Genomic DNA, 22,971 nt, shown 5'->3' on the forward strand with positions numbered 1-22,971 from the left:
CTCTGGGCATGGTATTAATGACAACGACATGGAACATAGTTTGCTGCATGCCACGCTATATGATACCCCTCAATAAAGGGTGGGGGGGGCATTCCTACTCATCTGATTTACCAAACAATCTGATATAGGATCGTTAACAGGGGATACATGATCGATAACAGGATTAGATTATAGAAAACACACAGATAAATTATCGCTAAAAGAGATAAATGATAGATAACACAGATAAATTAACGTTTGGATAGTTTCTGTGTGTTGCTTCATACGTAGCTAATGTATCCTTTCGCTTATGGGTAAATTATGGGTGAATTAACGTCATATACTTCATTAAAGAATGTCAACATAAACAATTGAAACAATTGTTAACAGACAGTTTCCTTGAGCGTAAAAGTTATTCTACGTTTGGCATGTAAATAATTTCGAATTTCCTTCAACCCATAAATTCTTGGGCTCCCTGTTGGGGGTTGCGGCACCGCCGACTCTGCCGCCATTGTATGCGAATTCAATAAAGCCTGAATTGCATATTATCTTTTTTGTTCTGTGACATTTAATAAAAGTTTAATCGACTGTCTACTGGGTGTCCCAATGGTCGTTCACCCGCTCGACTTCCTCTGGCTGTCTCTCTCTCTCTCTCTCTCTCTCTCTCGCTTTGTTGTTTTTTGTGTGCGACATTGTTGGCACCACTTTTTATGCTGTTTTTTTGTATGAAACATTGTTTCGTTGCGTTTTTTGTTTTGTTTTGCTTTTTTTGCAGGATGTGTGCAAGTTTTCATTGCAGCTGGAAATCGGCGACGCGCATATCCTTCCTGCCCACACACACACCCTGAGTGTAGGAAAGGGATCCTATCCGATCTCTCTCTGGCTGTGAAAACCGCCTCCTGGACGTACTATCCATCAAACAAAAAGCACCTTTCACACACCTTCCTCGATTTGAAAAGTTAAGTGCATTCATTAAATAATTTTCATTTTCACTTTCATATACATATTTTTCACACCACAAACTCCGAAATATTCATTGGAGCACAGAGGCCACCCAATGCAAATTTATCGTAAATTGTTGTAACTTTCACTTGTGGGGAGGAGCAGGAGGGAGGGGCTTACAAGAGGCGGTGGTCGGCCCCACCCTATGTGGGTCAGACCGCAAAGTTTATTGGTTGCTTTTATTTGTTGCCTTTTTTTGGGGGTTTGGGGTAATCTTAAACGGCTTTGTGTTCGAGTTCAAATGGCAATGCACGGGACTGGCGAAATTTGCTTCCAAAACGGTTTGGGTCCATGTCCGAGAGATGGGCGCATTTGATAGGCATGAACTTTGAACCCAACTGAACTTCTCTGCTTGTTCCTCATCTCAGATCAATGCTCGCCAAGCAGTAAATATTACAGTTAAAGCAGTTTGTGAGGGTGCAAAGCAGTTGTTGATTTCTCTCTTTGTCCCCTTCCTCTCTCTAACACTATCGCTCTCTCTACCAAATCCAATTGGAAGAGACCCCGAAAAACACTCATGATTAGTAAGTACCTAAAATGTGTGTTTTTATTTATCCAGTCCAGCGTACCTCGTACATGTTGTTGATTTTGCTGACAATTTGCAGTTACTGCCTGCCTGTGCTTATCACGGCTACACACATGACACACATGCCACACACACAATCCTAATTAAGGTTCACTTCTGAAATCCAGGTCACGTGTGTTTACTTGTCTGATTAAATTCTTCTCATTTTTTGTATTTTTTTGCTGCGTTTGCTGCATCTCCTCACTAATCACAGAGAGAGAGAGAGAGGGAGATATATTTTCGTGCACCTTATCTGAAAGTATTTTGCTCTCGTCTCATTCTATCTTTTTTTGTTGGTCTTATCAGCTGACTGGCGGCTAGCTGGCAGTGCACTTTGTGTGTGTCCGAAACAAAAGTGAAATGATAAGGCAAGGGCAGACGAGTGAGAAGCTGCAGCTGAAAATCTGACAAGACAAAGAGTAATCTCTTAAATGTTGACTGGCAACGGAAATCCATTTAGACAGCCTGAAACGGGCTCTGAAATGCTAATCTCCAGCTCAAACTTTTACAGAAAATTGTCAAGGTGAAACACAGAGTGTGCTGAATGTTTGTAAAATTGTAATTTATAGTGAAACTACATTTTGGCTGTGCGACCCATCGTATACTCTCTTAGCTAGAAAATTCTTCTTATTTGTTATGCACCTCCAAAAATGGGTTATCCCCCTTCTCAAAAAATTATCATCAGCAGCCACACTGAGTCATGAGCATGAATAATAACAGTTAATTATGCTCACACACACATACTAATATTTTAACATGAATCAGTCTGTATATATGTAGGTGTAGTAGGATTTTCATAAATAAATTTGCACTTAACAAATGAGCAGCATAAGCACAAAATGTTGGCAAACTGCAGAGCAACAGGCGGAAGGGGAGGGGAGGCAATAATGCAGCCTGACATGACAAAGAGAAAAGTTATGTAGATAGACAGAGAGAGAGAGAGGGAGGGTGGTGGAGGTGGTACGGGGAGTGTAGTCGACCGACAAGGAAGTCATAAAACAAAGCCATGCCCAATGAAAGACCAACAACAGCAATGGCAGAATCAGCAGCAGAAGCAGCCGTCAGAAGAGCGGAATTAAAATTTAATTTTAATCGCCAAAAATGAATAAAAAGAATGCAATCACACACACACACACCACACACACACACACACCACACACACACATAATGGGGTAGAAAGAGGGATAGGGACAGACAAATAAACAGAGTGGAGAAGACTGGCTGCCTCTGCAAGCCTTCTCCTTCATTCCACACCACACCACACAACTACTCCCCTCGCCGCCTATCCTATGCATGCAGACAAATAAATTTTCAGTCGGAAGGCAACAACTGAAATGCATATACACATCGAAGAATTTAATAAACACAAAACACAGCCAGAGACAGAGAAAGAGGCGAAACGAGACGAGACGAGGCGCAGCAGCTACAATCAGAGGACAAAAGACAGAAGGCATATGCATGAAGGCTAAGGGGATTTAATACATAAATCCATGGGAGACGATCGCCAGAACCACAAAAACACAGCAATAACAACAACTGCAATGAAGAGGAACAGGTCGCGCATCAGGTAGGCAGGCAGCAGGAAGTGTTTGTGTGTGTGTGCGAGGCAATGGACCTAGGGAAGGTGAGGCTTCCTTATTTCCCTCTCTCTCTCTCCCGCAAGCCAAACAAAATATCATGAGGGCAATGCCTCACCTTCTACAAATATACCTTGGATAGGACTACGCTGACTGGCCTCGTGGTCAAAACAAAGCAGGTAAAAAGCAGCGAAACATTGTAAAAGGCAGATAAAACTCCAAGCAAAGATTTTGTTGTATTGATGCTGACCGCAAACACAACACACACAGGGCTGCCGAGTGGGGGCGCGACAAGGAAACCAACAGAACTGTAAAAAAAATGCACCAAGAAGAACCTGCTTGAGAATCATGGCTGGAGGCCGACGCAGAGCAGCCGCAGCAGCGGCAGCAGCAGCGCAGCATGAGAAGGAGGAGGAGAAGCAGAGGGCAACAAGAACACGAAAAACAACGCGACAAAGTAATGGAAAAAATTGTTAGAGGCAAAGTCTAAAATTAAAACAAGCGCAAGAGCGAGACAGGAGACAGAGTGAGGCCGAGTGCAACGTATGCAGTTATTTATGTAGGCAGAGGCAGCGACAGCAACAGCAACAGCAGCACAGACAGAGCGCAGGGCTTATTTTGGAGGCACGCAGAATGGAAATGCATAAAATCGTGTAGAAAATAAAATTGCAGGCAACTCCGCGAGCCGAACGAACCGGACCCTGCTTACAGTTTTTGTTGCTGTTGTTGCTGATGCTATCCGTATCTTTGTTGCCGTTTCTGTGGTCGTGACGTCAATATGCGCATGCGTTGATCTGAATGCCGCTTTTCTGTTTTTGCTGTCATTCCTGCAATGATGTTGTTATATGGCCATATCCCTTAGATTGCAAGGGTATGCCCATTAAGTCGCCAAGTTCGTGACATCAGTACAACAAAAAACAGTAGATAAAGAGTGGCATCAGAGGCATGTTTCGCTCACACTCACAAAGTTCGTCATTTATAGTTATATTTCTCTGACTTTAGCCAAAAAGGAAACCCACTAGAAACCATCTGTTGTTAAACGGGGTTTCGGTTTCCAAAGGGAAGCATACTTCTCCCTGGATCTGGATTTGTATTCTTCTGAATTGCTATTTTGTGTGGGGGGGCGGGGGGAAAACGCACACGAAAATGTATGCTGTCTGAAAGTTGTTGGTGGTGCGACGGCGGCGGCGGCGGTGGTGGGCTGCTGCTGCTGCACCCAGAGGGGTGTTTTTCCAACCCAGGGGTTGCTTGTTGTTTGCCCACTTTGGAGCTCTCCCAAAGTCTGAAGAGATGGAGAAGGAAGGGGACAAGAGTGTGGCGGCAGTGACGAAATGCGCATATAAATAGAAGCAATCTTGCATTGCGCCGCAGAAATGTTGAGAAACGTAGAATCAACGATTAAGAGAGCCCCAAAGAGAAGGAATAAAACAAAAAAAAAAGAAAGCAATCAAAAATTGCGTTATAATTTGTACGATATGATTTTGGTAAATGTTTATCGGTCGAGAGGTTCACACCCGTCACCACACTCTAAACAAAGTGCAACACAAATCCATATCCCTCATACACATTGAGGGAGAGGCCATAAACAGTCTGGGCACGCTAATTGCCTGTCCAAATGGGTGAACGAACCCACCTTGATCGGGCATATATGTATGGGGGATGGATCGAATCGATCCATATGACTGATAAGAGGATAAGGAGGGTGTTTGAGACTTACCGTTTCACCATTTTGTTGGTTACCCCCGAATTGTTTTCCTGCTGCACGCCAATGTCAACGGATCGGTTATAATCCAGTTTTGAGGTAAAGATTTTAATGCGACGGAAATTAATTTTGACGATCTTTTTGTTAAACCTTTAGGGATTATACATGTATAGATTTTATGTTTAATTAATTTAATCTTTCTATTTATTTATATATATATATGCGATATTTTACTTTCTAGAAGTAAAACCAATTAACATTAAAAAGGTGCAGTCAACGTCTGCGCTGGCGTTGGCGTCGACGCTGCAGGAGGTCCAATTGGACTGCCGCTAAACAACAAAAACAAGACAGAGGGCGCAGAATATATAGCAACAGCAGAGATTCGCTCTACGTACATAATTTTATTGAAATTTTCTATTTAAATTGCAAAAATTTCATCTGCTGCCGCTGCCGCTACCCAGCCACACCAAAGAACAGAGACGTGACGCCGACAGCGACGTCGACGTCAAGCTTTGTTTTCTTATGCTGCTCTCCCGCTCTACCCACCGCCAACGCAGAGTTTACTCTTCACTCTTCTTTCTGCAAGCCTTTTTTGCTTCTCCACTTTATTTTATTGATCCGCTTTCGCTATAATTATGCACAACAAAATTAACACGCAATTCGCAATGCACTTTAGATGTTTCCCACTCTGAATTTTTGAATTTTACCTCTACTGGAATATGATTTGTGCGGCAAACTATTAATGCACTTGCTGCTGGGGGCACTATTTCTCATTAATTTTTGGCGATTATTTCGCTGCTGCACACATAAACAATGGTCGCCGCCGTTTGGCTTTTCCGCATCTCGCGCGCTCGCGGAATTTGATTTCGATTGTTTCAACAAATGGCATAAACATTCGCAGAACGCTATTCTACGACGTTTTTCGTTTTGTTGTTAACAATAATATGCAGGCGTGACGACACGAACGGACGACGATGGCTGTGCGGTTTACTTGATTGAATTGTTTGACTAGCGAGGTTTAATATATATTCATATATCGAATATTGATGATATATATATTTTTTAATATATCAACGGATTTCAGAATTCAGGACTTTCTTCGGCACTTTCTTGTTGTTTCATTGTCGCGGCAGAAAAATTTGTGAGATGTGATGTTGTTTCATTGTCGCGGCTAGAGGTGTCAAACCATCGAGGGCACTATCGATAGTATCGATATTTTTCTGCTAGCCTCTACTATCTATGGTTTTAAAACTATCATGATAGTATCGAGCTACAGTCGTTGCGCTTTTAATATGTCATCATCGACAGGTGGCATCTAATTTTTACAATGGACAAGTTCCTAAAAGGTTTCAATGGTTTTTTAATAATTATTAGAGCTATCACGATAGTATCGATTGTTTTTTCAAAACATTCAACGTTGATATTTCTCGATTTTGATATTCCGTTTAATATTACTAGCTAGCTGGGACTCTCAGCCCTAAACAAATAATTTTATCCAATTCCTCAATGAACTTTGTTTAGGATTGGCTAGTTTTTAGAAGTCCTTTTTATTGGATTATTTACATATTAAGGTTCAAACAAAAACAACATAAAATGAATGTGTCGTCGTTTTGTGGCGCTACCAGACTCCTGCAATTCGTAGTTGCTGCGGGCTGCCATACCGTGATATTTTGTGATATGAAATTCGTCAATTTTGATATTCAGTTTAATATTAATAGATAGATGGCCCCCTCAGCCCTAAAAAAATAATTTTATCCAATTCCTCAATGAACGCGTATGGAAGAAGAACATGTTTCTCACACCACGAAAATGAGGGGAAAGTCACCACAAAAACGCTCTCTTCACCACTGAAAAGAGAGCTAATTTTAAAAATCCACCACGAATTGAGAGCGAATTTCGAAAAACCACCACGATTTGGGAGCGAATAATATCGATATTTTTGTGCGCTAAATGAGATTGGCGGTCATTTTCAAATGTGCATATATGGAAAAATAAATATTTCACTTGATTTTTTTTGTCGAGTGGGACTGGAACCTAAGAAACCGAGAAAAAAAATAGCTTAGCCCCGCTCTATTTAATAAGGTTAGTAACCAGTAAATATCAACTACAAAAAAATTAATAATTAATAATTATTTGAGCCCGATACTATTTCTGGCTACAATATGTCCATTTGTGCGGCTCATGTTGCTGGAAAACATGTTGCTGGCGACAAGCGCCACCTCGTTCGGTTGTTACCCCTTGTTCGTACCAAAATCTGACCCTACCTTCTAATTTTCAATATATTCCGTAAATATAGCGAAAAAAAGAACTCGACCATTTGCCACGCTAATATTAAGGAATTAATTTTATGGGATTTTAAATAAGGTTTAACAAAGAATGTAGCTGTTTTTACATGGTAACTACACGGTAACTACACATTTTCTACATATCAACGATTTATTTGTGTGGTATGGCACTTTGCATATCCTATTTTCTTGAATTATTGTTAAAATTATTTTTTAACGTATTGCTTGTAGTTCTTCATCACATCCAATGCAGCGAGCACTCCATTATGGCCATCCTTGACCGTGGACGAGCTATGCTGTCCAGCAGGATGAGCCCGTCCAGGACCTGCTGTGATCATGCAGAGCCTTGTTGAGTCTCGGGGCAGCAACAGCAGGTGGCTGACCCAAATAATTCGCGGTTCCCTGAGCGCTCCCCAAACGAAAATAGACACATGTGCGATGGCCCGTACATGCACTGATGACACGAAACTTCTCAACAGTTTTACAATATGTATTTTGGAATTCGACGACCAAAGACTTCGACCAGTTCTTTGCGTCTTGAAAAGTTCTGGATGGTCGTCTACTCTTTATCAATGATGGATGTGATATAAAGGGTACTTAACAATTATAAATCTTAGAATTAGAACTATTTGCTGGCCAATGACAGCGCTAAAACTCGCTCTTGCCATCGCAGGCCACAATCTTCACCTTGTCAACCTTGACGAATTCGTGCACCTCGCGGAACTCCACATCGTTCAGCATGAGCGTCCAGACATTGTCACAGAAACGATAGGTGTTCAGCTTGCCCGCCTTAAAGGTAACGCGTGCCTTTACGCGCTGGTTGAGGGCGTTGTTGATGCTCTTGTCGAACTGGAGGAGCACCTTGAAAGCCAGTCCTGGCGTGATCTGGCCGTACTGCAATGCAAGCAACAACAGTTATTGTCAAGTGTTTCCATTTGCTATGCGCAAAAATGCAGTTTCTGGGGCCATCTTGTTTCGGGCGCCCTGCGACTCACCTGGATGAGCTCGTCGAGACTCTCCTGCAACGTGTTGCCCAGAGTGGTGTTGCGGTACAGCTGATAGGACATAATGCGTTGTTTTTTGCAGGAAATTTGCTTAAAAACGCAATTACAATTTTTTCACGCTGTTGGCTGTTTTTGGTTTTTTTTAAAACGCCAAACGGCACAACCTTGCCAAAATCCGTATTTGTTTCTGACTCTCAGAAATATACCGAAATATACCACAAAGACGTGTGACACATGCTGACTGATGTGAAACCTGATTACGCGCGTAGCAATTTATTTTTGAAATGAACCCAAACTGATTATTTTATTTTAGAGCATGTGTAACTGCTAATTGATTCATTTTGTGGTAATTAAATTGATTAGAACTAAGGTTGCGAAGCACACAGCCTTGACTTAGTGAACGATTAACTTCAAATTTATGGCTCGTGACCAAAATGTTCCTAATTGATATTGGGCCTACGAAAGGGTATTTCCAAAAAGGGATATCAGATGATCAGCTAATACGCAAATTTCAATCACACCACTTTCGGTCTTTCATTATAACTATATGCAGATCGGATTAGTTGCGTTCTCATAATGAAGCTATAATGTGTGTGGCGGACCCACATAAACAACCTGTCAGCTGGGCCCCTTTGCTCTGCTCTTTGCCCAAGCTATTAGCCAAAAAAAAAAATGTTGGCATAATGTTGGAAAGACACCAAAAGCGCTTTTGTGGCCGGTCAAGGCGCGAAGTAAACAAATAATTTTGGTCAACGATTTGTACGTGTTTGTGCGATTAGCACATTTTTGATGCATAAAGTAAATACAGGAGCAGGGGATTTATCAACGTCATTTCTGTTGTTGTTGTTGCTGTTGGGCTGCGACGTTTCACTTTTATTCGCCATAAATTGATTCATTTCTGTCTGCAAAATTTGTTAAAAGTCAGTTCGATGACACAGCCGGAGGTAATCTCCGATCCACATGTGTGGTGCTATCAGTCTGCGGCAACAGCAAAACCGTAGAACTAGTGTGGCACAGTGAATGGTATTGTTTTCGATTCTAGTTAAAGAATGAAATCAGCCGAAAAACAAATCCATCTAATATTATTTAGCACCTTTTTGGAGAGAGAAAGAAATGGAAAGAATGGAAGTGATAACTGAAGCCTTGGAAATTTACAAGTCAACTCTGTTGTCAACTCTTCAAAGATATCAAGTGAGAAATTTGGCAAGTCCATATATTAACAGTTGCCAAGAGTATACGAATCTGGGAATCATCATCATATAAAAAAAAAACATATATGTATGTATGTTACATACAAAGACTGTCCCAAATATCATTCGCCCTGCAGATTGTTTTGACAGCTGACGCATTCATGGCCCGTTTTGCGGTACACCGCCCCCCCTTAGTTTGTTGTTTTAGTTCAGTAGAAAGATAAGGTTCCATCGATAACAATATATCTAACGTGGATTACCTGGTAGAACAAGCGATGGTGACTTATCTATGACCAAACAGCAGAATCATAATGAAACTTTTTGTTTTGACAGCATTATCATGCGGCCTGCTAAAAATACATTTTTTTGCCGTAATCTGCATACATAAGTACATACATATGTATATATATATATGTATGTATGGAAACGATGACGTTCGTATTGAAGCTGGAAAATTTCCCATTCCATTCAAAAAAGGAATTCCTTTTTAAATTGTACGTTTATCTTGAATGCTAATTGTGGCTTTTATTCTATGACGAATATATGCGCCATTGTCCCCAACAAATGGTATGAAAAACTTCAACAACTTTCAACAGTCCCCCCCTCAGTTATCATTTAATAATCAGGGAGAGGCCAGAAAGAGAGCGGTTGGAGCTGCTTAAGTGATTAGCACATGTTTGTGGATGTCTCTCTCCCCCGTTCTCCCGCTCTTCCGCTCTCTCTTCCTGTTTAGTTCCAGTGTGTTTGCTATCACTATTATCACTTGAATTAGACACAATCAGGCGGCATATGAGTGCCATGCCCAGATGAGCAGGCAGCCATACCATACACTTGCATTAATATCATATACCATCTGGCTATACCCTCCATCATATGTACTTGCATCTGCTGTATGCTTTTTATTTCATTCTTTAATCTCTAGCTGCAACTTGGGCTTAACTAAGCAAGCAAGCAGTCCACCCAAGACATACATACATACATACTAGTGCAGCGAGAGAGAAAAGAGCTGCAGCGATAGAGAGAGAGAGAGAGAGCAACTGCTAAGTACTGGCTAAACAAGATTGCAGTTGCTTTGCAACCAAACAGCAAGAACTAAATTATCTCGATATCTACTCTACTTTCCACTCCACTTGAGAGTGTGTTCACATATTATTACCCATTACTTTAATAAATAATTACTTAAATAATTACTGGTACTGCTGTACCTGTTCTACACAGTGCTTAATGCCACTTTACTCCCCTACAATAAGCCTCTTGCTCACTTCTTAAATGAAACTTAAACTTAATGCTGGAACCAAAGCTAGCTGGAAGAGAGAGCCACTGCGAGAGAGAGAGCGCGAACAACAGCAAGCTTTGATGATCGCGAGTGAACTGCTCCAACGGTCAACGGTGCTCGGGTGTCGGTCGGTCGCTCGGTCTCCACCGGGTTGCCGCTTGCCTCCAATCAGTTGTTTTCGAGAGCTGTTTGAAGTTGGTTGGCATTAAGTTTGGCCCCTAGCAGCAGCAGCAGCAGCAGCAGTGCCTTCCCACCCCACAAGGCTGTGTTTTCTAGTTAGTGTGTCTGTTTAGGCTAATCGTGTGCGCTGCGAAAAACTGAGCTGCTCCAAGCAAACCGCTCGCGTTGTCGCTGCCGCCGTCGTTTTCCAAGTTCCAAGTGTGAGTGTCTGTAAAAACGAAAACAAAATAAAAATAAATAAATAAATAATAAAAAAAAATTTAAGTGAAATAAACGCAACTAAACATTAGAAAACGGGGCCTAAAAAACCCGCTCGAGTTTGAGTTACGGTTAACTGTTAACTGTTCTGTTGCCAAGCGTGGCCCGGCATTATCGGTTCGGTATGGTTCGGTTCCATTCCGTTCCCGGCCAACAATATAATGCTTTAATTGTATATTTATATACTTACTTACGTTTCTGTATTCATTTGCATTGTGACTGTGACAAACAAAAAGGTGGCGTTGTCTCCCCAATCAGCTACAGGCCAAACAGATACTCGTACAAATAATAATCATGGCAAGAAAAATCTGTAAAAATAAATGAATTTTTTCGTAGATAAAACAAAAGTACAGAGTCAGCGTCAGAACTGGTAAAAGATCACGAAACGCGGTACACAAATGCCCGTCCGTATGGCTGTCGTTTTGTCGCAGACGGAAAACAAATACACACCCCCCCCCACACACACTCAAACACACCCACACACAAAACCGCCCACGAGTCTGGAGGTGTATCAAAAGCAGCTACTCTGGAGATTTGCACAAGTGTAAAAAGACACAAAACGAAAGACCAAAACAGCCTTGACTAAAGCAGGAAAATAAAACAAAAACAAAGTAGTTGCGGGTACTAAAGTAAAGGCAGATAAAATAATTGCTCTTAAATTGCACAACGGAAATTTGATTGCAGCAAACACACACACAAAAAAACAAAAATAATAAAAGAAACAAGAAATAATTTCATAATTGTGGAAGAAAAATATTTAAATGAACAATAGAATTGATAAAGAAGCGAACAACAAAAAAACGAAACATATGTACATGCATATAATTCATATATAAAGCGTGAGTGAGGTGTACCCCGAAATACTAAGTATTTTTTATGTTCTTCTTCAGTTGTATAAAGCATAAGGAGAGATCAACAAACCAACTTAAAGACACACGGAAATGGATTACATTGTAAAGGCTTACAAAGATTGGAAACTGCATTCGCAGGTGAGTCACAAATTTATTCCGGGGAGTGAATGATTGTGTAAGGTTAGGTTTCCGCTCATTTACAAATCGATGTCAACCACAAAGAAAGCGATCGTTAAGGAGAAAGATTTTTCGAAATTCTGTTCACGCTTAAACAAACAAAATGCATTAAAAGCATTCAACAAAGAAGTTGAAGAAAGGTTAGTTCCTGCAAAGGGGTACAGTCTGTACCAAACGGCTTGCTGATCCTTTCATGTGAGACTGTACCAAAATACTAGCGTATCCCTTGAGCTAAATGCAAGTTGTTGCTGCCTCCAGTCGCCATTGTATCTACCGGATACTCAAAGTAAAAGATACTTCCTCAGTTCAGTTTCAGAGAACGCCTAACGGGCTTCTTTTCTCTAACTTTGTGGCTTTCTTGAACAAAAAAATGAAATCGATTTCTGTGTTTGCTTGCCTTTTTCTTGTCATTAATATTTTTTTGCAACATTTCTGTGGGCAAGAGACGTAGAGGGGAGGGAGAGAGGCAGAATATGAAAGGCTATAAGCGGTCGTTAGCTCTTGGAGTGGAGCCAAAGTCGATATGTGAATGCACACACGCAGAATACTTATATACGGGTGGGTATAACCAACACCAAGATCAGCAGACAGAATCAAAGAGAAGGAGGAGGGTGGTGGGAGGAGGGAGAAGAGGTAGTGGTAGGGTAGGAGTAGACGATGGACGGTGTGTTCGGTCTCTCTCTGTCTCTGCACGACGGTGAAGCCAAAGTGCTTAGCCGCATTTAAGAAAGACCAAGCCAAAAGCCACACGGCAATAGCCAAACAAAAATAATAAATTATTCTGTGAAATACGATCATGTCGAAATGCTCTCGCATTACCCAAGAAAACTCACAACACAACTTGGCATGAATGTTATGCTACTTTTGTGTACCCTACACGACACGATGACAGTCCTTAGAGATTTGTTTCAAATCATTTAAGAGTCTCTCTAGAGTAGCTTTGGGTGCTAGAGCTGGCATTTCTTTCTTGTTTTTTGGATTTTGTTACTGCCACTGCCACAGCAAAGTGGGCTAAGATCGTGGCCAACGAACCAATGCGATGAGTAAGCCCCAACAGTCGTCACATCTGGCCAAAAGCAGCAGCAGTAGTAGAAGCAGGCGGCAGGCAACCACAGCCGCAGCCGCAATCAACTTATGCGGCGGCTCTCCGACTGAATTGCAAATGAATGGAGAAACAGCAACAGGCAGCAACAACAACAACAACAAAAAAGCAACTGCATTAAAGCGAACACAAAATGCATTTTACACGCTGGACTGCCAGCCGCCTCTAATTGGGCCAATGCACATTTGTACACTGTGGGGGTACGAAGTTAATTCTTGCACTTATTTTGCGCTGCTCGGTGCTGCATTCCTTTTTTTGATGTCTAAAAATATCCTTAGCCTTGGCCAGCTCTCCTTTGGGGGGGGGAGTTCAATGGCCCTCTGCCTAGTGTCCGGTTCTGCTGCCATTCCATCTCTTTCACACACAACGACGCCATCTTGCTTTGGGTGTTTCTTTTTTATAGCTTTGGATTTTGGGGTCAAAACTGAATGCAGTGCAGTGTCAGTGTGTGTGCAGCCATCCGCACAATTCAGACCAGCACCCCTGATGTCTGTCCTTCGGTTAACCCAGCGATAGCGCCGCCTGGCCTGACTGACACACTTGCATTTGAATAAGTTTGTGGGCTCCGTATCCAGTAGCCGTAGCCGTACCCGTACATGTACATTTGTGTGGGATCTCTGGCCTTCAGCAATCAGTTAACTGTTTCACCCACAACTGAAAGTCGAAGCTCCCCCCAAACTGATTTGGTAATTGTTTCTGCGGCACATGCGTGTGAGCTCTAAAAAAAAAAAATGAGCTTCACTTGAAGTTAAGGCATAATTATACATCATCTGATTTTAATTTGGGTCACACAAACCTTGGTATTAGGGACTATCTTCATCTAAGTATAATCACATATTCTTAGATACTTTGTTTCTGTTTCGGATAAATAAAAAAAAAATACCCCTATTTCCATTTGATAATTGTTTTAATTGTATAAAAACTGGATAAGCGACCTTTGTCTATGGGATTAATTAGTTAGCTGACAGTTGAGTAATATGACTTAGCAACGCGGATTCCGTTTCATAATATTCAATATTCAAATACTAAATCTTTCCTAAACAGAAATAAATATACAAACATATATGTATATTTATATGCATGTACTTTCAAAAGTACGAGCATGTATCCAAGGTCGTTCCGCAACAAAATTTTAAATTAACTGCTTCCGACATGAGAGAAAACCTGAGATTGAGAAAAACCTACTTTGAGACGCGTGAAAGTCCCCCCCATAAACCCCCATAAACCGTTAAGCAGCTCAAGTGGCGCATCTTGGGGAATGCCAAATTGTGAGTCAATCTCCTTCGATCATCAGCTAGCTCTTGGGATAATTATCATCAAGTTTTTATTTGCCATTGCAATTTTTGGCCACTCAAAGACTGGTTTTATTTTTTGTGGGTTATTTTATTCTATTTTTCCTTGGGGGTTTATTTCTGATTACGGATTTTTCTATATTTAAGTTTTATCTTTTGTGCGCACAACCGGTTCGGACTAAGCTCCAAGAAATCGATGGCTAATATGCCAGGCCGCATTGTTTTGATTGTGATGGAGACAAATAAAAATAATAATCAGCACTGAAAAGGCAAACAAAATGGGAGCAACAAATGATAAGTCAGCACTTTGTATGGGAACGAAAAGAATCAGACCATATTTGGGACATTTTCTAGAGGCATGTATCGATCGAGGGTATCGATCGGTATTAACCTTGACTCTCAGACCAAAGGCGTTATCAATGGCATATAAGCTGATACTTCGGCTCTTTTGTTTTCCCCCAGAAAAAAGTCTTTGTTTGTAGATTGCTTTTCCGCCACACATATATCTTGTATTAAACCATAAATTGATCATAAAACGAAGGCTGCACCCGTTGTAGTCTCTCTCCTATGGGTGGTGCGACGATACTTTGAACAAAAGCTACAATCTTATCTGCCGATCACTTGTTACTCGGAAAATAAAACGAAATAAAACCAAACAAAACCGACCGACTCTGCCCTAACTGATTGACTGACTGAGTGACTGACTGGCGGTCTTTCATTTAATAAAGGCAATGCAAGCGCAAAAACAAGAACATAAAGAACTCAAATATTGTATATAATTAATGGCTGAATAAATCATATTGATAGTCACTTGATGGCTTCCCAGCTGTTTTAATGACAATCGCATATGTACCTACCAACCATTATGAAACCAAGCGAACAATCAATCATTCGCTCAAGTGCAGAGAGTCGTCAGGGTATAAAAACTTAGAAACGCCACCAGTGCTTATAGAGTATCGACAATACTTTCTGTTGTATATATCTCAAGGGTTCTTGTACCCATTTGTCATTTGTACCCCGCACTAGTTACTATACACATATATATATAATATTTCCTATGACATATCTACCGCAAAAACCACAAAGTGGCAGGAAGAGTCACGGAAACTTTACGAGACGAGACCCCTGACTAAAAATCACCAAGAGAGAGAAAAAGAGAGTCCATGACACACTGATGTTATATCTGGTGCAAACTTTGCAAGATGACGGAAAAGAAACCTCATTACTGACTCTGCGGAAATTCCCACTGCTGTCATTAAGTTATGAAACTCTATGCGAGCATTACAGATCGCATAATTATGAGTACACAGAGGAGTAGATCTAGACTAAGACTGTTTTATCTTTGAAATTCTAAAAGCTAGGAATGTTTGGGCGTGGAATAATTACACCAGAGGCAAAAAGTGCACACGTGTGCAGTTGTCTTCTATGCCCATTAGTTGGCAATGTAGAAGGTATATTTGTGATCATAAAATAAGGCAACCCTTTAGAGTCCAAGTCCATTTAAAAACTGTGTTAACTTTATTATATTTTCAACTCCAATTGATTACAGGGTACAGCCCCCTTTGATCATTCTGAGGGGCAAGCATTCTTAGTCGTTTTCTAATGCATTTAAGTTTTTTTTTAAATATTATAAAATGTCACGTTGATAAATACATACGAGTATACGAGTACGAGTATGTGTAGACATGGTGCCATATTTACATATATCCAAAGTGCACGTAGGACCCACAACAAAAATCTTAGATATTAGGGAAATGCAATTAATAATTGCTATAACTGCAATGACAAACTGCATTCACTGCACTTGGCCTTGGCCAGCAGGGCAGAGAGACAGTGCGATAATCAACAGGTGGCTAGACACCTTAACTAGCCACAAAATCAGGCAATAACTTGAGGCATTTGCCATGTTCGGGCAAAACGACTGAAAAAGAGCCCAGCCCCATCCATTAAATTTATCAAGAAATATAAATAAACTTCAATGAAAAGACCACTTAAGACTCGGAACACTTGACGCGGGCTCTTTGCGTACAAAAGTACATGAGTGCACACGGGGGTTATACAAGCACATTTTCAGACACTTTAAGACCCCCAGAACCCCAGGGGTATTACAAAGTTAAATTCTTTGGGGACTTTCCAGCTAATTCCCCGATAAGCAAATGTCTGTGGCGGGGGCACTGGTTAAATGACATGAAAGGATGTGCTTTTTGGCGATATTTGTGTCAAGGATTGGGCAGCACAAGACTGTTGATGTACCCAGTACCCAGTCAGTGTTTACACATTGATAGGAAAGCCATTGCTATTATCTGCAGAACAGTCACGATCCCACAGAAAATAAAGTGTTAGCAATTTGTGAATCATCTGCAAAAGTCATTGCTATCTTAAGGTCAATATTTATTATCAAGTGACCAAGTAAACCCGAAAACCGCAAGAAATCACGAGTCTCTGGGCTTCGCTTTGTTTGCTAATTATTCCAGTATTTTCCGCCATTAACCAATGCTCCAGATAGTGTCGTGGGGAATGCCATAAGCCAGAAATTAAATGTCTCCAGATACACGCAATATCTGAATAGATATTTTCATTTTTTTTTTTTGGATCTTCTTTTTTCTCAGTCACGTACCGCACCGAGTTGTACAAAATTTGTGTTTTTTTTTGGCTGTCACTGATTTGTTTCTGTGTTGTCGTTTGCCGTTTTGTTGTGTTTATCAATTTGCAATTTCCTTTTTTGGAAATTTTAATTAATACTAAAGATAGTGCCAAGCTGCCTGGCTGTCTGTCTGTCTAACTGTCTGTTTGTCTGCCTGTCTGTCTTTCTGTCTGTTTGTTTGTCTGATTACTTAAGCTTAACCTTCGGTTATAATTTTTGTGCGCTTGCACAATTCCATAAATTTTAGCCAGCTGCGGCTAGCAAATAGAACAAGCAACAAATTAAAATTCGAAATAGATTAGAAACGATATCATTAAATTTATGAGCACAGCACACAATTTAGTTGCTCTGACACATTCTCTGGCCGGCTAATTTATGGCTCCGATCGAGGAGTTATTCGAAGACCTTCACCCCGCCGCTCTGAAGTTATTCTTGGGCCATGGCAACTGGACAATGGTTTGTTACTCCCACGATGCTGCAAATTAGTGACTCACCACCAAACAAAGCACAGGCGACGCACAGTGGCCGCGAAGCGAAGTCTGATGTTTCAATTTTGGCATCCACAGATCGCACTGTCCGAGCGGAGATTTACGGGTGGCTTCTTTTAGAGCCCAAGTGCTAAAAAGTGCCATTAAACATTAATTTTTGCATCAATACAGCGGCACAGGCAGAGACGTAGACGTGTGCTCGTGTTGTGATCATTACTCAGGTGTGTATGGTTTATTGTGACTGGAATTGGCAATTTGGCTAAGAGCTTTCACCGGCCAGGGGAGTCCCCTGGGGTCCCCGTTAGAATGAGTGGCATAGCAAGCAGCTCGTGACTGGACTGCATGTCAATGCATGTCAATGACCGTTTTCCATATTCGTTTCATTTCGCGCCTACTCTACTTTGTGTTAGATCGTCGAGATACAATCATCGGGTGGGTGGGTGTATGCGTGCATTATCAGCCTGGCTTATCACACACAAAATATTTGCCAAACATAAATAAATGGCGTCCAATACACAGAGTGTATGAGCAGCACAAGCAAAGTGCTGCAGACAAGAAACATTTGAACAGAGACAGCCAAGAACAACTTGCTGTTGTTGACCTTAAAAGCGACCGGGCTAATGCAAATAGTTGGCCAAGGAAGTAATTGCCCACAGCCGGGCCCATGCCATGCCAGCTGCAATAGTGCAATAATATTGCGCATACACTGGCTCAGATATCAGTTATAAATAAAGTCACATGGTAATTAACAATCACCGGCACGTCGTCCACTAATTTCAATATTTGCTGCTGCAGCAACACCACCACCAGCACCAGCAGCAGCACCAGCAGCAGCTGTGCTCTCTGTGTGTTGGTGTTTGTGGCCGAGTTGCTTTGTTCAAACAGGTTCGAACCTGACTAAATATATACAATACATTAAAAGACGTTTACGTAGACGACGGCGGCGGCGGATCACGTGAAAAGTGTAGCCACAACAACCACAACCAAAGCAAATTAGCAACAAAGTAAAGTCTGTTTTTGAGACAAAAGGCAACAAAAACCACGCGCCGTGCCCATTGTGTGGGCTGCCAATTCAAAAGCGCGCCATCATTGCTGGCATGTGGCAACGCTGTCATGTATATTTGGGTATATTTTGCCTATAGATCCGCGGTCACACTGGTAAGCACGTAAACACAGAAAAATCACAGCGGCCAAGATGAAAAACATACAAATTATTTACTGGTTACTAACCTGATTAAATAGAGAGGGGTTAAGCTATTTTTGTTCTCGGTTTCTGAGGTTCCAGTCACACTCGACAAAACAAATCAAGTGAACTATTTATTTCATATCACAAAATATCATGGTATGGCAGCCCGCAGCAACTACGAATTGCACGAGCCTGGCAACGCCACAAAAACGACGTCACATTCGTTTTGTGTTGTTTTTGTTTGAACCTTAATATGTAAATATTCCAATAAAAAGGACTTCTGAAAACTTGCCAATCTTATAAAAAATGTATGTATCTATCGGATAAAATTGTTTGTTTAGAGCTGAGCGTCCAAGCTGGGGAGTAATATTAAACCGAATATCAAAATCGAGGAATATCAATTTGGAATGTTTTGAAAAAAACAATCGATACTATCGTGATAGTATCGGGCTCAAATAATTATTAAAAAACCATTGAAACCTTTTAGGAACTTGTCCATTTGTTTACAAATGTGTCTTCGTATTTTATAGCAGCCAATCCAAACATATCAAAAGCGCAAAAGTTACTATATATGGGACGGCACAAAGTCGGCGCGTATGCTTTCGTCGTACGTATGTATTTAGCTGGTTAAATAGCATCGCGAAATTGCAAAATTGAAAGTGCTGCCAGCGTTAAAAGAGAGAGAGACAGCTCGGGAAAAGTAAAAGGCGCTGCTGGGCTTCTGTGATTCGTGTTTGAAAAGTTGCTCTGGACGGGGGGCTCTGCTCTGGAAAGGGGGAGCCTGCATCTGTGTGGGTTCCGCAGTGCGTGCTGGAGTGACAGTTACCGCTTGACACCGTCCGGGGTGGTGCATAGGTGCCTAGAAGCGCCCTCGGGTGAGTGCACAAATTAATTAAGGCGGAAATCGGTGGCACTCCAAATCACACTACAGTCAGTGTACAGTGTATGTGTGTGTGTGGGAGGGGGTGTTACGTTGTGGCCATGACATCACATTACATCGAAAATAAATGCAACTTTCTAAACGAAACCCCCCCTTGGTAATCTCTATTCTTGCAGTTTCAAGAGATCGTACCTGATATGGATGACTCGGAATTCATGTTCAACGAGAAGCAATCAATACGCGACTCCTCGCGCACCCTCAAGCGCTATGGGAGCACCTGCTGCAACAGCATGAGGAACAACGAGACGCTAATAAGGCACATCGTTGAGAAGACGGACACACTGCAGGGTATTGCTCTGAAATATGGCTGCTCGGTAAGTACTGCCCCCACACAGATCGATCAAAGCCAAGGCACGACATGACCCGACCCACATGCCATTATGGTCACGCCAGACTGTTTACAATTTTAAATGTCAACTTAACTCCATGGAATTGGAATTATATCGATTTAATAATCGCAATTGTTGCCCCCAGCAACTCCACACGTGCCCAGCCCAACGCCAACGAGTGGAGGTCCCTTCACTCACAGTGGCCAGCGTTCTCGGTGCGTCTAATTTACGAGCAAACAGCCACCCCCCCACACACACCTGCCCGCCCACCTGTTGGAGCACATGTGGGGAGATGTGATAAGTCGTCTAGCGACTTGGGCAAACAGAAATGGGACAGACAGATAGACACGAGGAAAGGGACTGGCAGGTGTCTAGATATTTATCAGTCGCCTTATCGCTGGGTATACTGCAACCAAATGTTTTGGAAACTCTCCGACTTGACAGATTGCTGCATATGATTTATGTCCACAATGGGTATCCGAACTGTTTTGTTTAGCTATCAACTGGGACAATATTTGGCTAGAACTATAACCCAGAGCATCTCTAATGATTAAAGCAAGCCGAATACAGCCCGACAAAAATCAGTGGATTCGGCTAGACTTGACACCATTGTCCGTATATGCAGGCGGACAGAACAGACAAAACGACTCATCCATACGATTACCAGTAGCCATCCATCAAGCGTACCGTCGATCGATCGATCAATCAATCAACTGTCACTGGTGCAATTGCAAATAATTGAGTGAATTGAGTGATACTTATACGTCCCCACATACATCTATCGCATTTCAGACGGAACAAATACGCCGCGCCAACCGGCTCTTTGCCTCGGACAGCCTGTTCTTGCGTCAATTCCTGCTGGTGCCCGTGGAAAAGAACTCGCCCTACTACCCACAGGTGGGCGGCGGTGATCCAATCGCTGCCTTTGATGTCCTGGCCACACCTCCGGGCACACCCGATGTGAATGTGCAGCGCGAGGCGCAGCAGAGTGCCAATAGCATGGTGCAGACAAACAGCTACATGAACAGCAGCAGCAGTAGCAGTGGCAGCAGCGGCAGCAGTGGCAGTAGCAGCAATGGCGGCAGTAGCAGCAGCTGCAACACAAGTGGCTCTGCCGCGAGCGTGCGCTCTAACACACAGCAACAGCCTCAACGTCCATACTCGATTGCGGGCGAGCTGCTTGTGCAGGCCAGCGATGAGGATCCGGCCATGATGCACAATCACAGTGCGTGCGGCAGCAAGCAGAGCAAGTCGCTGGACTCGGTGGCAGCCATGACGCCCGAGGAGGAGAATCGCAAGTGCATGAATGACTTCCTCAATAAGATAGACAACACCATTTCCGAGTCGCGCAAATATGTGGAGCGTTCCAAGGAGTAAGCCCAAATAGATCCCTAAATGTTGAGCAACAACTCATTGATTCCCTTTCCAGTCTGGTCAGCAGTCAGAGTGATGCAGATATCTGCATCAGCGCCAGTGCAGACGTGTTTCCACAACGCCGCAATCCGCTGAACAACTCCTACAAGAACAACAATGAACGTCCGCCCCAGTACCAGCGCCACAGTTCGACGGGCAGCGGGAACTCGGACACGGCGCAGCTGTTGAACACAACGCAAACGCGTCGCGTGCAAAACTCGCTGAAGCGTCTCGAGAAGCAGCAGGATGACTTCTTTGAGTTGTAGCAGCAGCAACAGCAGCAGCAGTCGTCGCTGGGATTGAGACTGGCCTAAATTCAACTGAGAGTTAATTTTACAAATTGTTTTTAATTGCCGCGCACGGAATGCAGCGTACTCTAAATGTAATATACGTACTATATATAACTGTTATCTATATCGACACGTAGTACACATACCTTATACCTTACCTTATCCTTTACTCTATACCTTATACCGTATACCTACTATATACTACGATAAAGCATAACTAGAACTAATCGTAAGCGCTGCGCTATACAAACCTGTAGTACGATGACAAGGCCCTTTTGTTGTCCATGTTTTATTATTTGATCTTATATTGTGTCAGCCCTCTGTAATTGCCGCCAATTTTCTGCAAGGTCTGACCAGCCCCCTTACCCCTCTGTCTGTATCCTTTTATCTACTCCTATCCAATTATTTTTATGATTTTCTTCGTGTATGACTAGCTTTAATATCGCACTGTGTATAATTTTAGTTATGAGAATTATTAATGTTAATTGTATATAGTCTGTCTGCTCTTTCGTTTTGGCTACGCTAGTCGAAAAATTGGCCACCCTTCTATAACCACCTAATAACTACTGTGTATATGTAATTTATTTGTTAGCTTTCAAAAGAGTATTAAAAAACCGCAACTGAAAATCTATACCCATTTTTGTGTGTCCTATCCAATTCAAGAAAACCCCAAAACCTCTACGAAACCCATTCATATCTGAGCCAAGTCACGTCGCTATTAGAAAGATGGAGAGAGAGAGAACATTTTATAAAAAATAAATTGAGAATTGTGTTGGAATAAAACAAAAAGTTTTAATCGCAAAAGGAGTTACAAATGTTTTAAAATATATATATATATATTTGCAGCTGCATCAATTTTTCATGTTATGGAACATGGAACAAGATACATTTTCTTACAAATTTTTAATTTTATAAATTGAAAATGGAATTTTTTTTTTTAATAATTATAAAATAAATTTTCTTATTTTTGTTAATTAAAAAGGGAAGAATAATGCTTATTTTTAATTATATTATTTTTTTCTAATTTTGATGAAATATTCATTTTAAATTATAATTTTTGTGTTTTTATTTTAAAAATTAAAAACAAACTATTATTTTCAATTTATATTATACAAACAATTTATTTGTAAGTTAAGTAATATTAAAATTAGAAATTCGTGAACTTTCAAGCCCATCAAAGTTTCCATTCACCAACGGAATTTCCCAGCAAAGGAGCATGCGCCCTCGATCCGTCGGTTGGT

The 22,971-nt window shown here is 41.6% G+C and overlaps 3 protein-coding genes across 4 annotated transcripts in view; 1 reads left to right on the forward strand and 2 right to left on the reverse strand.

The window, feature by feature from the left end:
* LOC111071337 (protein pellino) overlaps positions 1 to 5,975 on the reverse strand; it is a 36,656-nt gene extending 30,681 nt beyond the window's left edge. Inside the window, exons 1-2 of the mRNA XM_022362663.2 lie at positions 5,533 to 5,975; positions 4,841 to 4,975 (exon numbers count right to left, since the gene is read on the reverse strand). Of these exons, the coding sequence (XP_022218355.1) occupies positions 4,841 to 4,851 (11 nt within the window). The 5' untranslated portion in view covers positions 4,852 to 4,975; positions 5,533 to 5,975. The remainder of the gene's footprint in view (positions 1 to 4,840; positions 4,976 to 5,532) is intronic.
* A 1,609-nt stretch (positions 5,976 to 7,584) lies between these two features.
* Positions 7,585 to 8,263, reverse strand: LOC111076191 (transcription initiation factor IIA subunit 2). Its single transcript, XM_022369908.2, has 2 exons — positions 8,106 to 8,263; positions 7,585 to 8,004 (listed from the first exon to the last, which is right to left on the reverse strand). Exons 1-2 carry the CDS (start codon positions 8,175 to 8,177, stop codon positions 7,759 to 7,761), a joined length of 318 nt encoding a protein of 105 aa, XP_022225600.1. The 5' UTR covers positions 8,178 to 8,263; the 3' UTR covers positions 7,585 to 7,758.
* Positions 8,264 to 10,743: 2,480 nt separating this feature from the next.
* On the forward strand, positions 10,744 to 21,721 carry LOC111076080. 2 transcript variants are annotated; one of them, XM_022369725.2, is made up of 5 exons: positions 10,744 to 10,960; positions 11,909 to 12,007; positions 19,815 to 20,012; positions 20,820 to 21,400; positions 21,457 to 21,721. In XM_022369725.2, exons 2-5 carry the CDS (start codon positions 11,960 to 11,962, stop codon positions 21,704 to 21,706), a joined length of 1,077 nt encoding a protein of 358 aa, XP_022225417.1. In that variant the 5' UTR covers positions 10,744 to 10,960; positions 11,909 to 11,959; the 3' UTR covers positions 21,707 to 21,721. The 2 variants fall into 2 exon arrangements, with proteins under 2 accessions (XP_022225417.1, XP_022225490.1); XM_022369798.2 differs by lacking the exons at positions 10,744 to 10,960; positions 11,909 to 12,007 and adding an exon at positions 19,269 to 19,633.
* Positions 21,722 to 22,971: the final 1,250 nt, after the last annotated feature.

This window comes from Drosophila obscura, unplaced genomic scaffold (assembly GCF_018151105.1).
Source record: "Drosophila obscura isolate BZ-5 IFL unplaced genomic scaffold, ASM1815110v1 contig_150, whole genome shotgun sequence".
NCBI classification, from domain to species: domain Eukaryota; kingdom Metazoa; phylum Arthropoda; class Insecta; order Diptera; family Drosophilidae; genus Drosophila; species Drosophila obscura.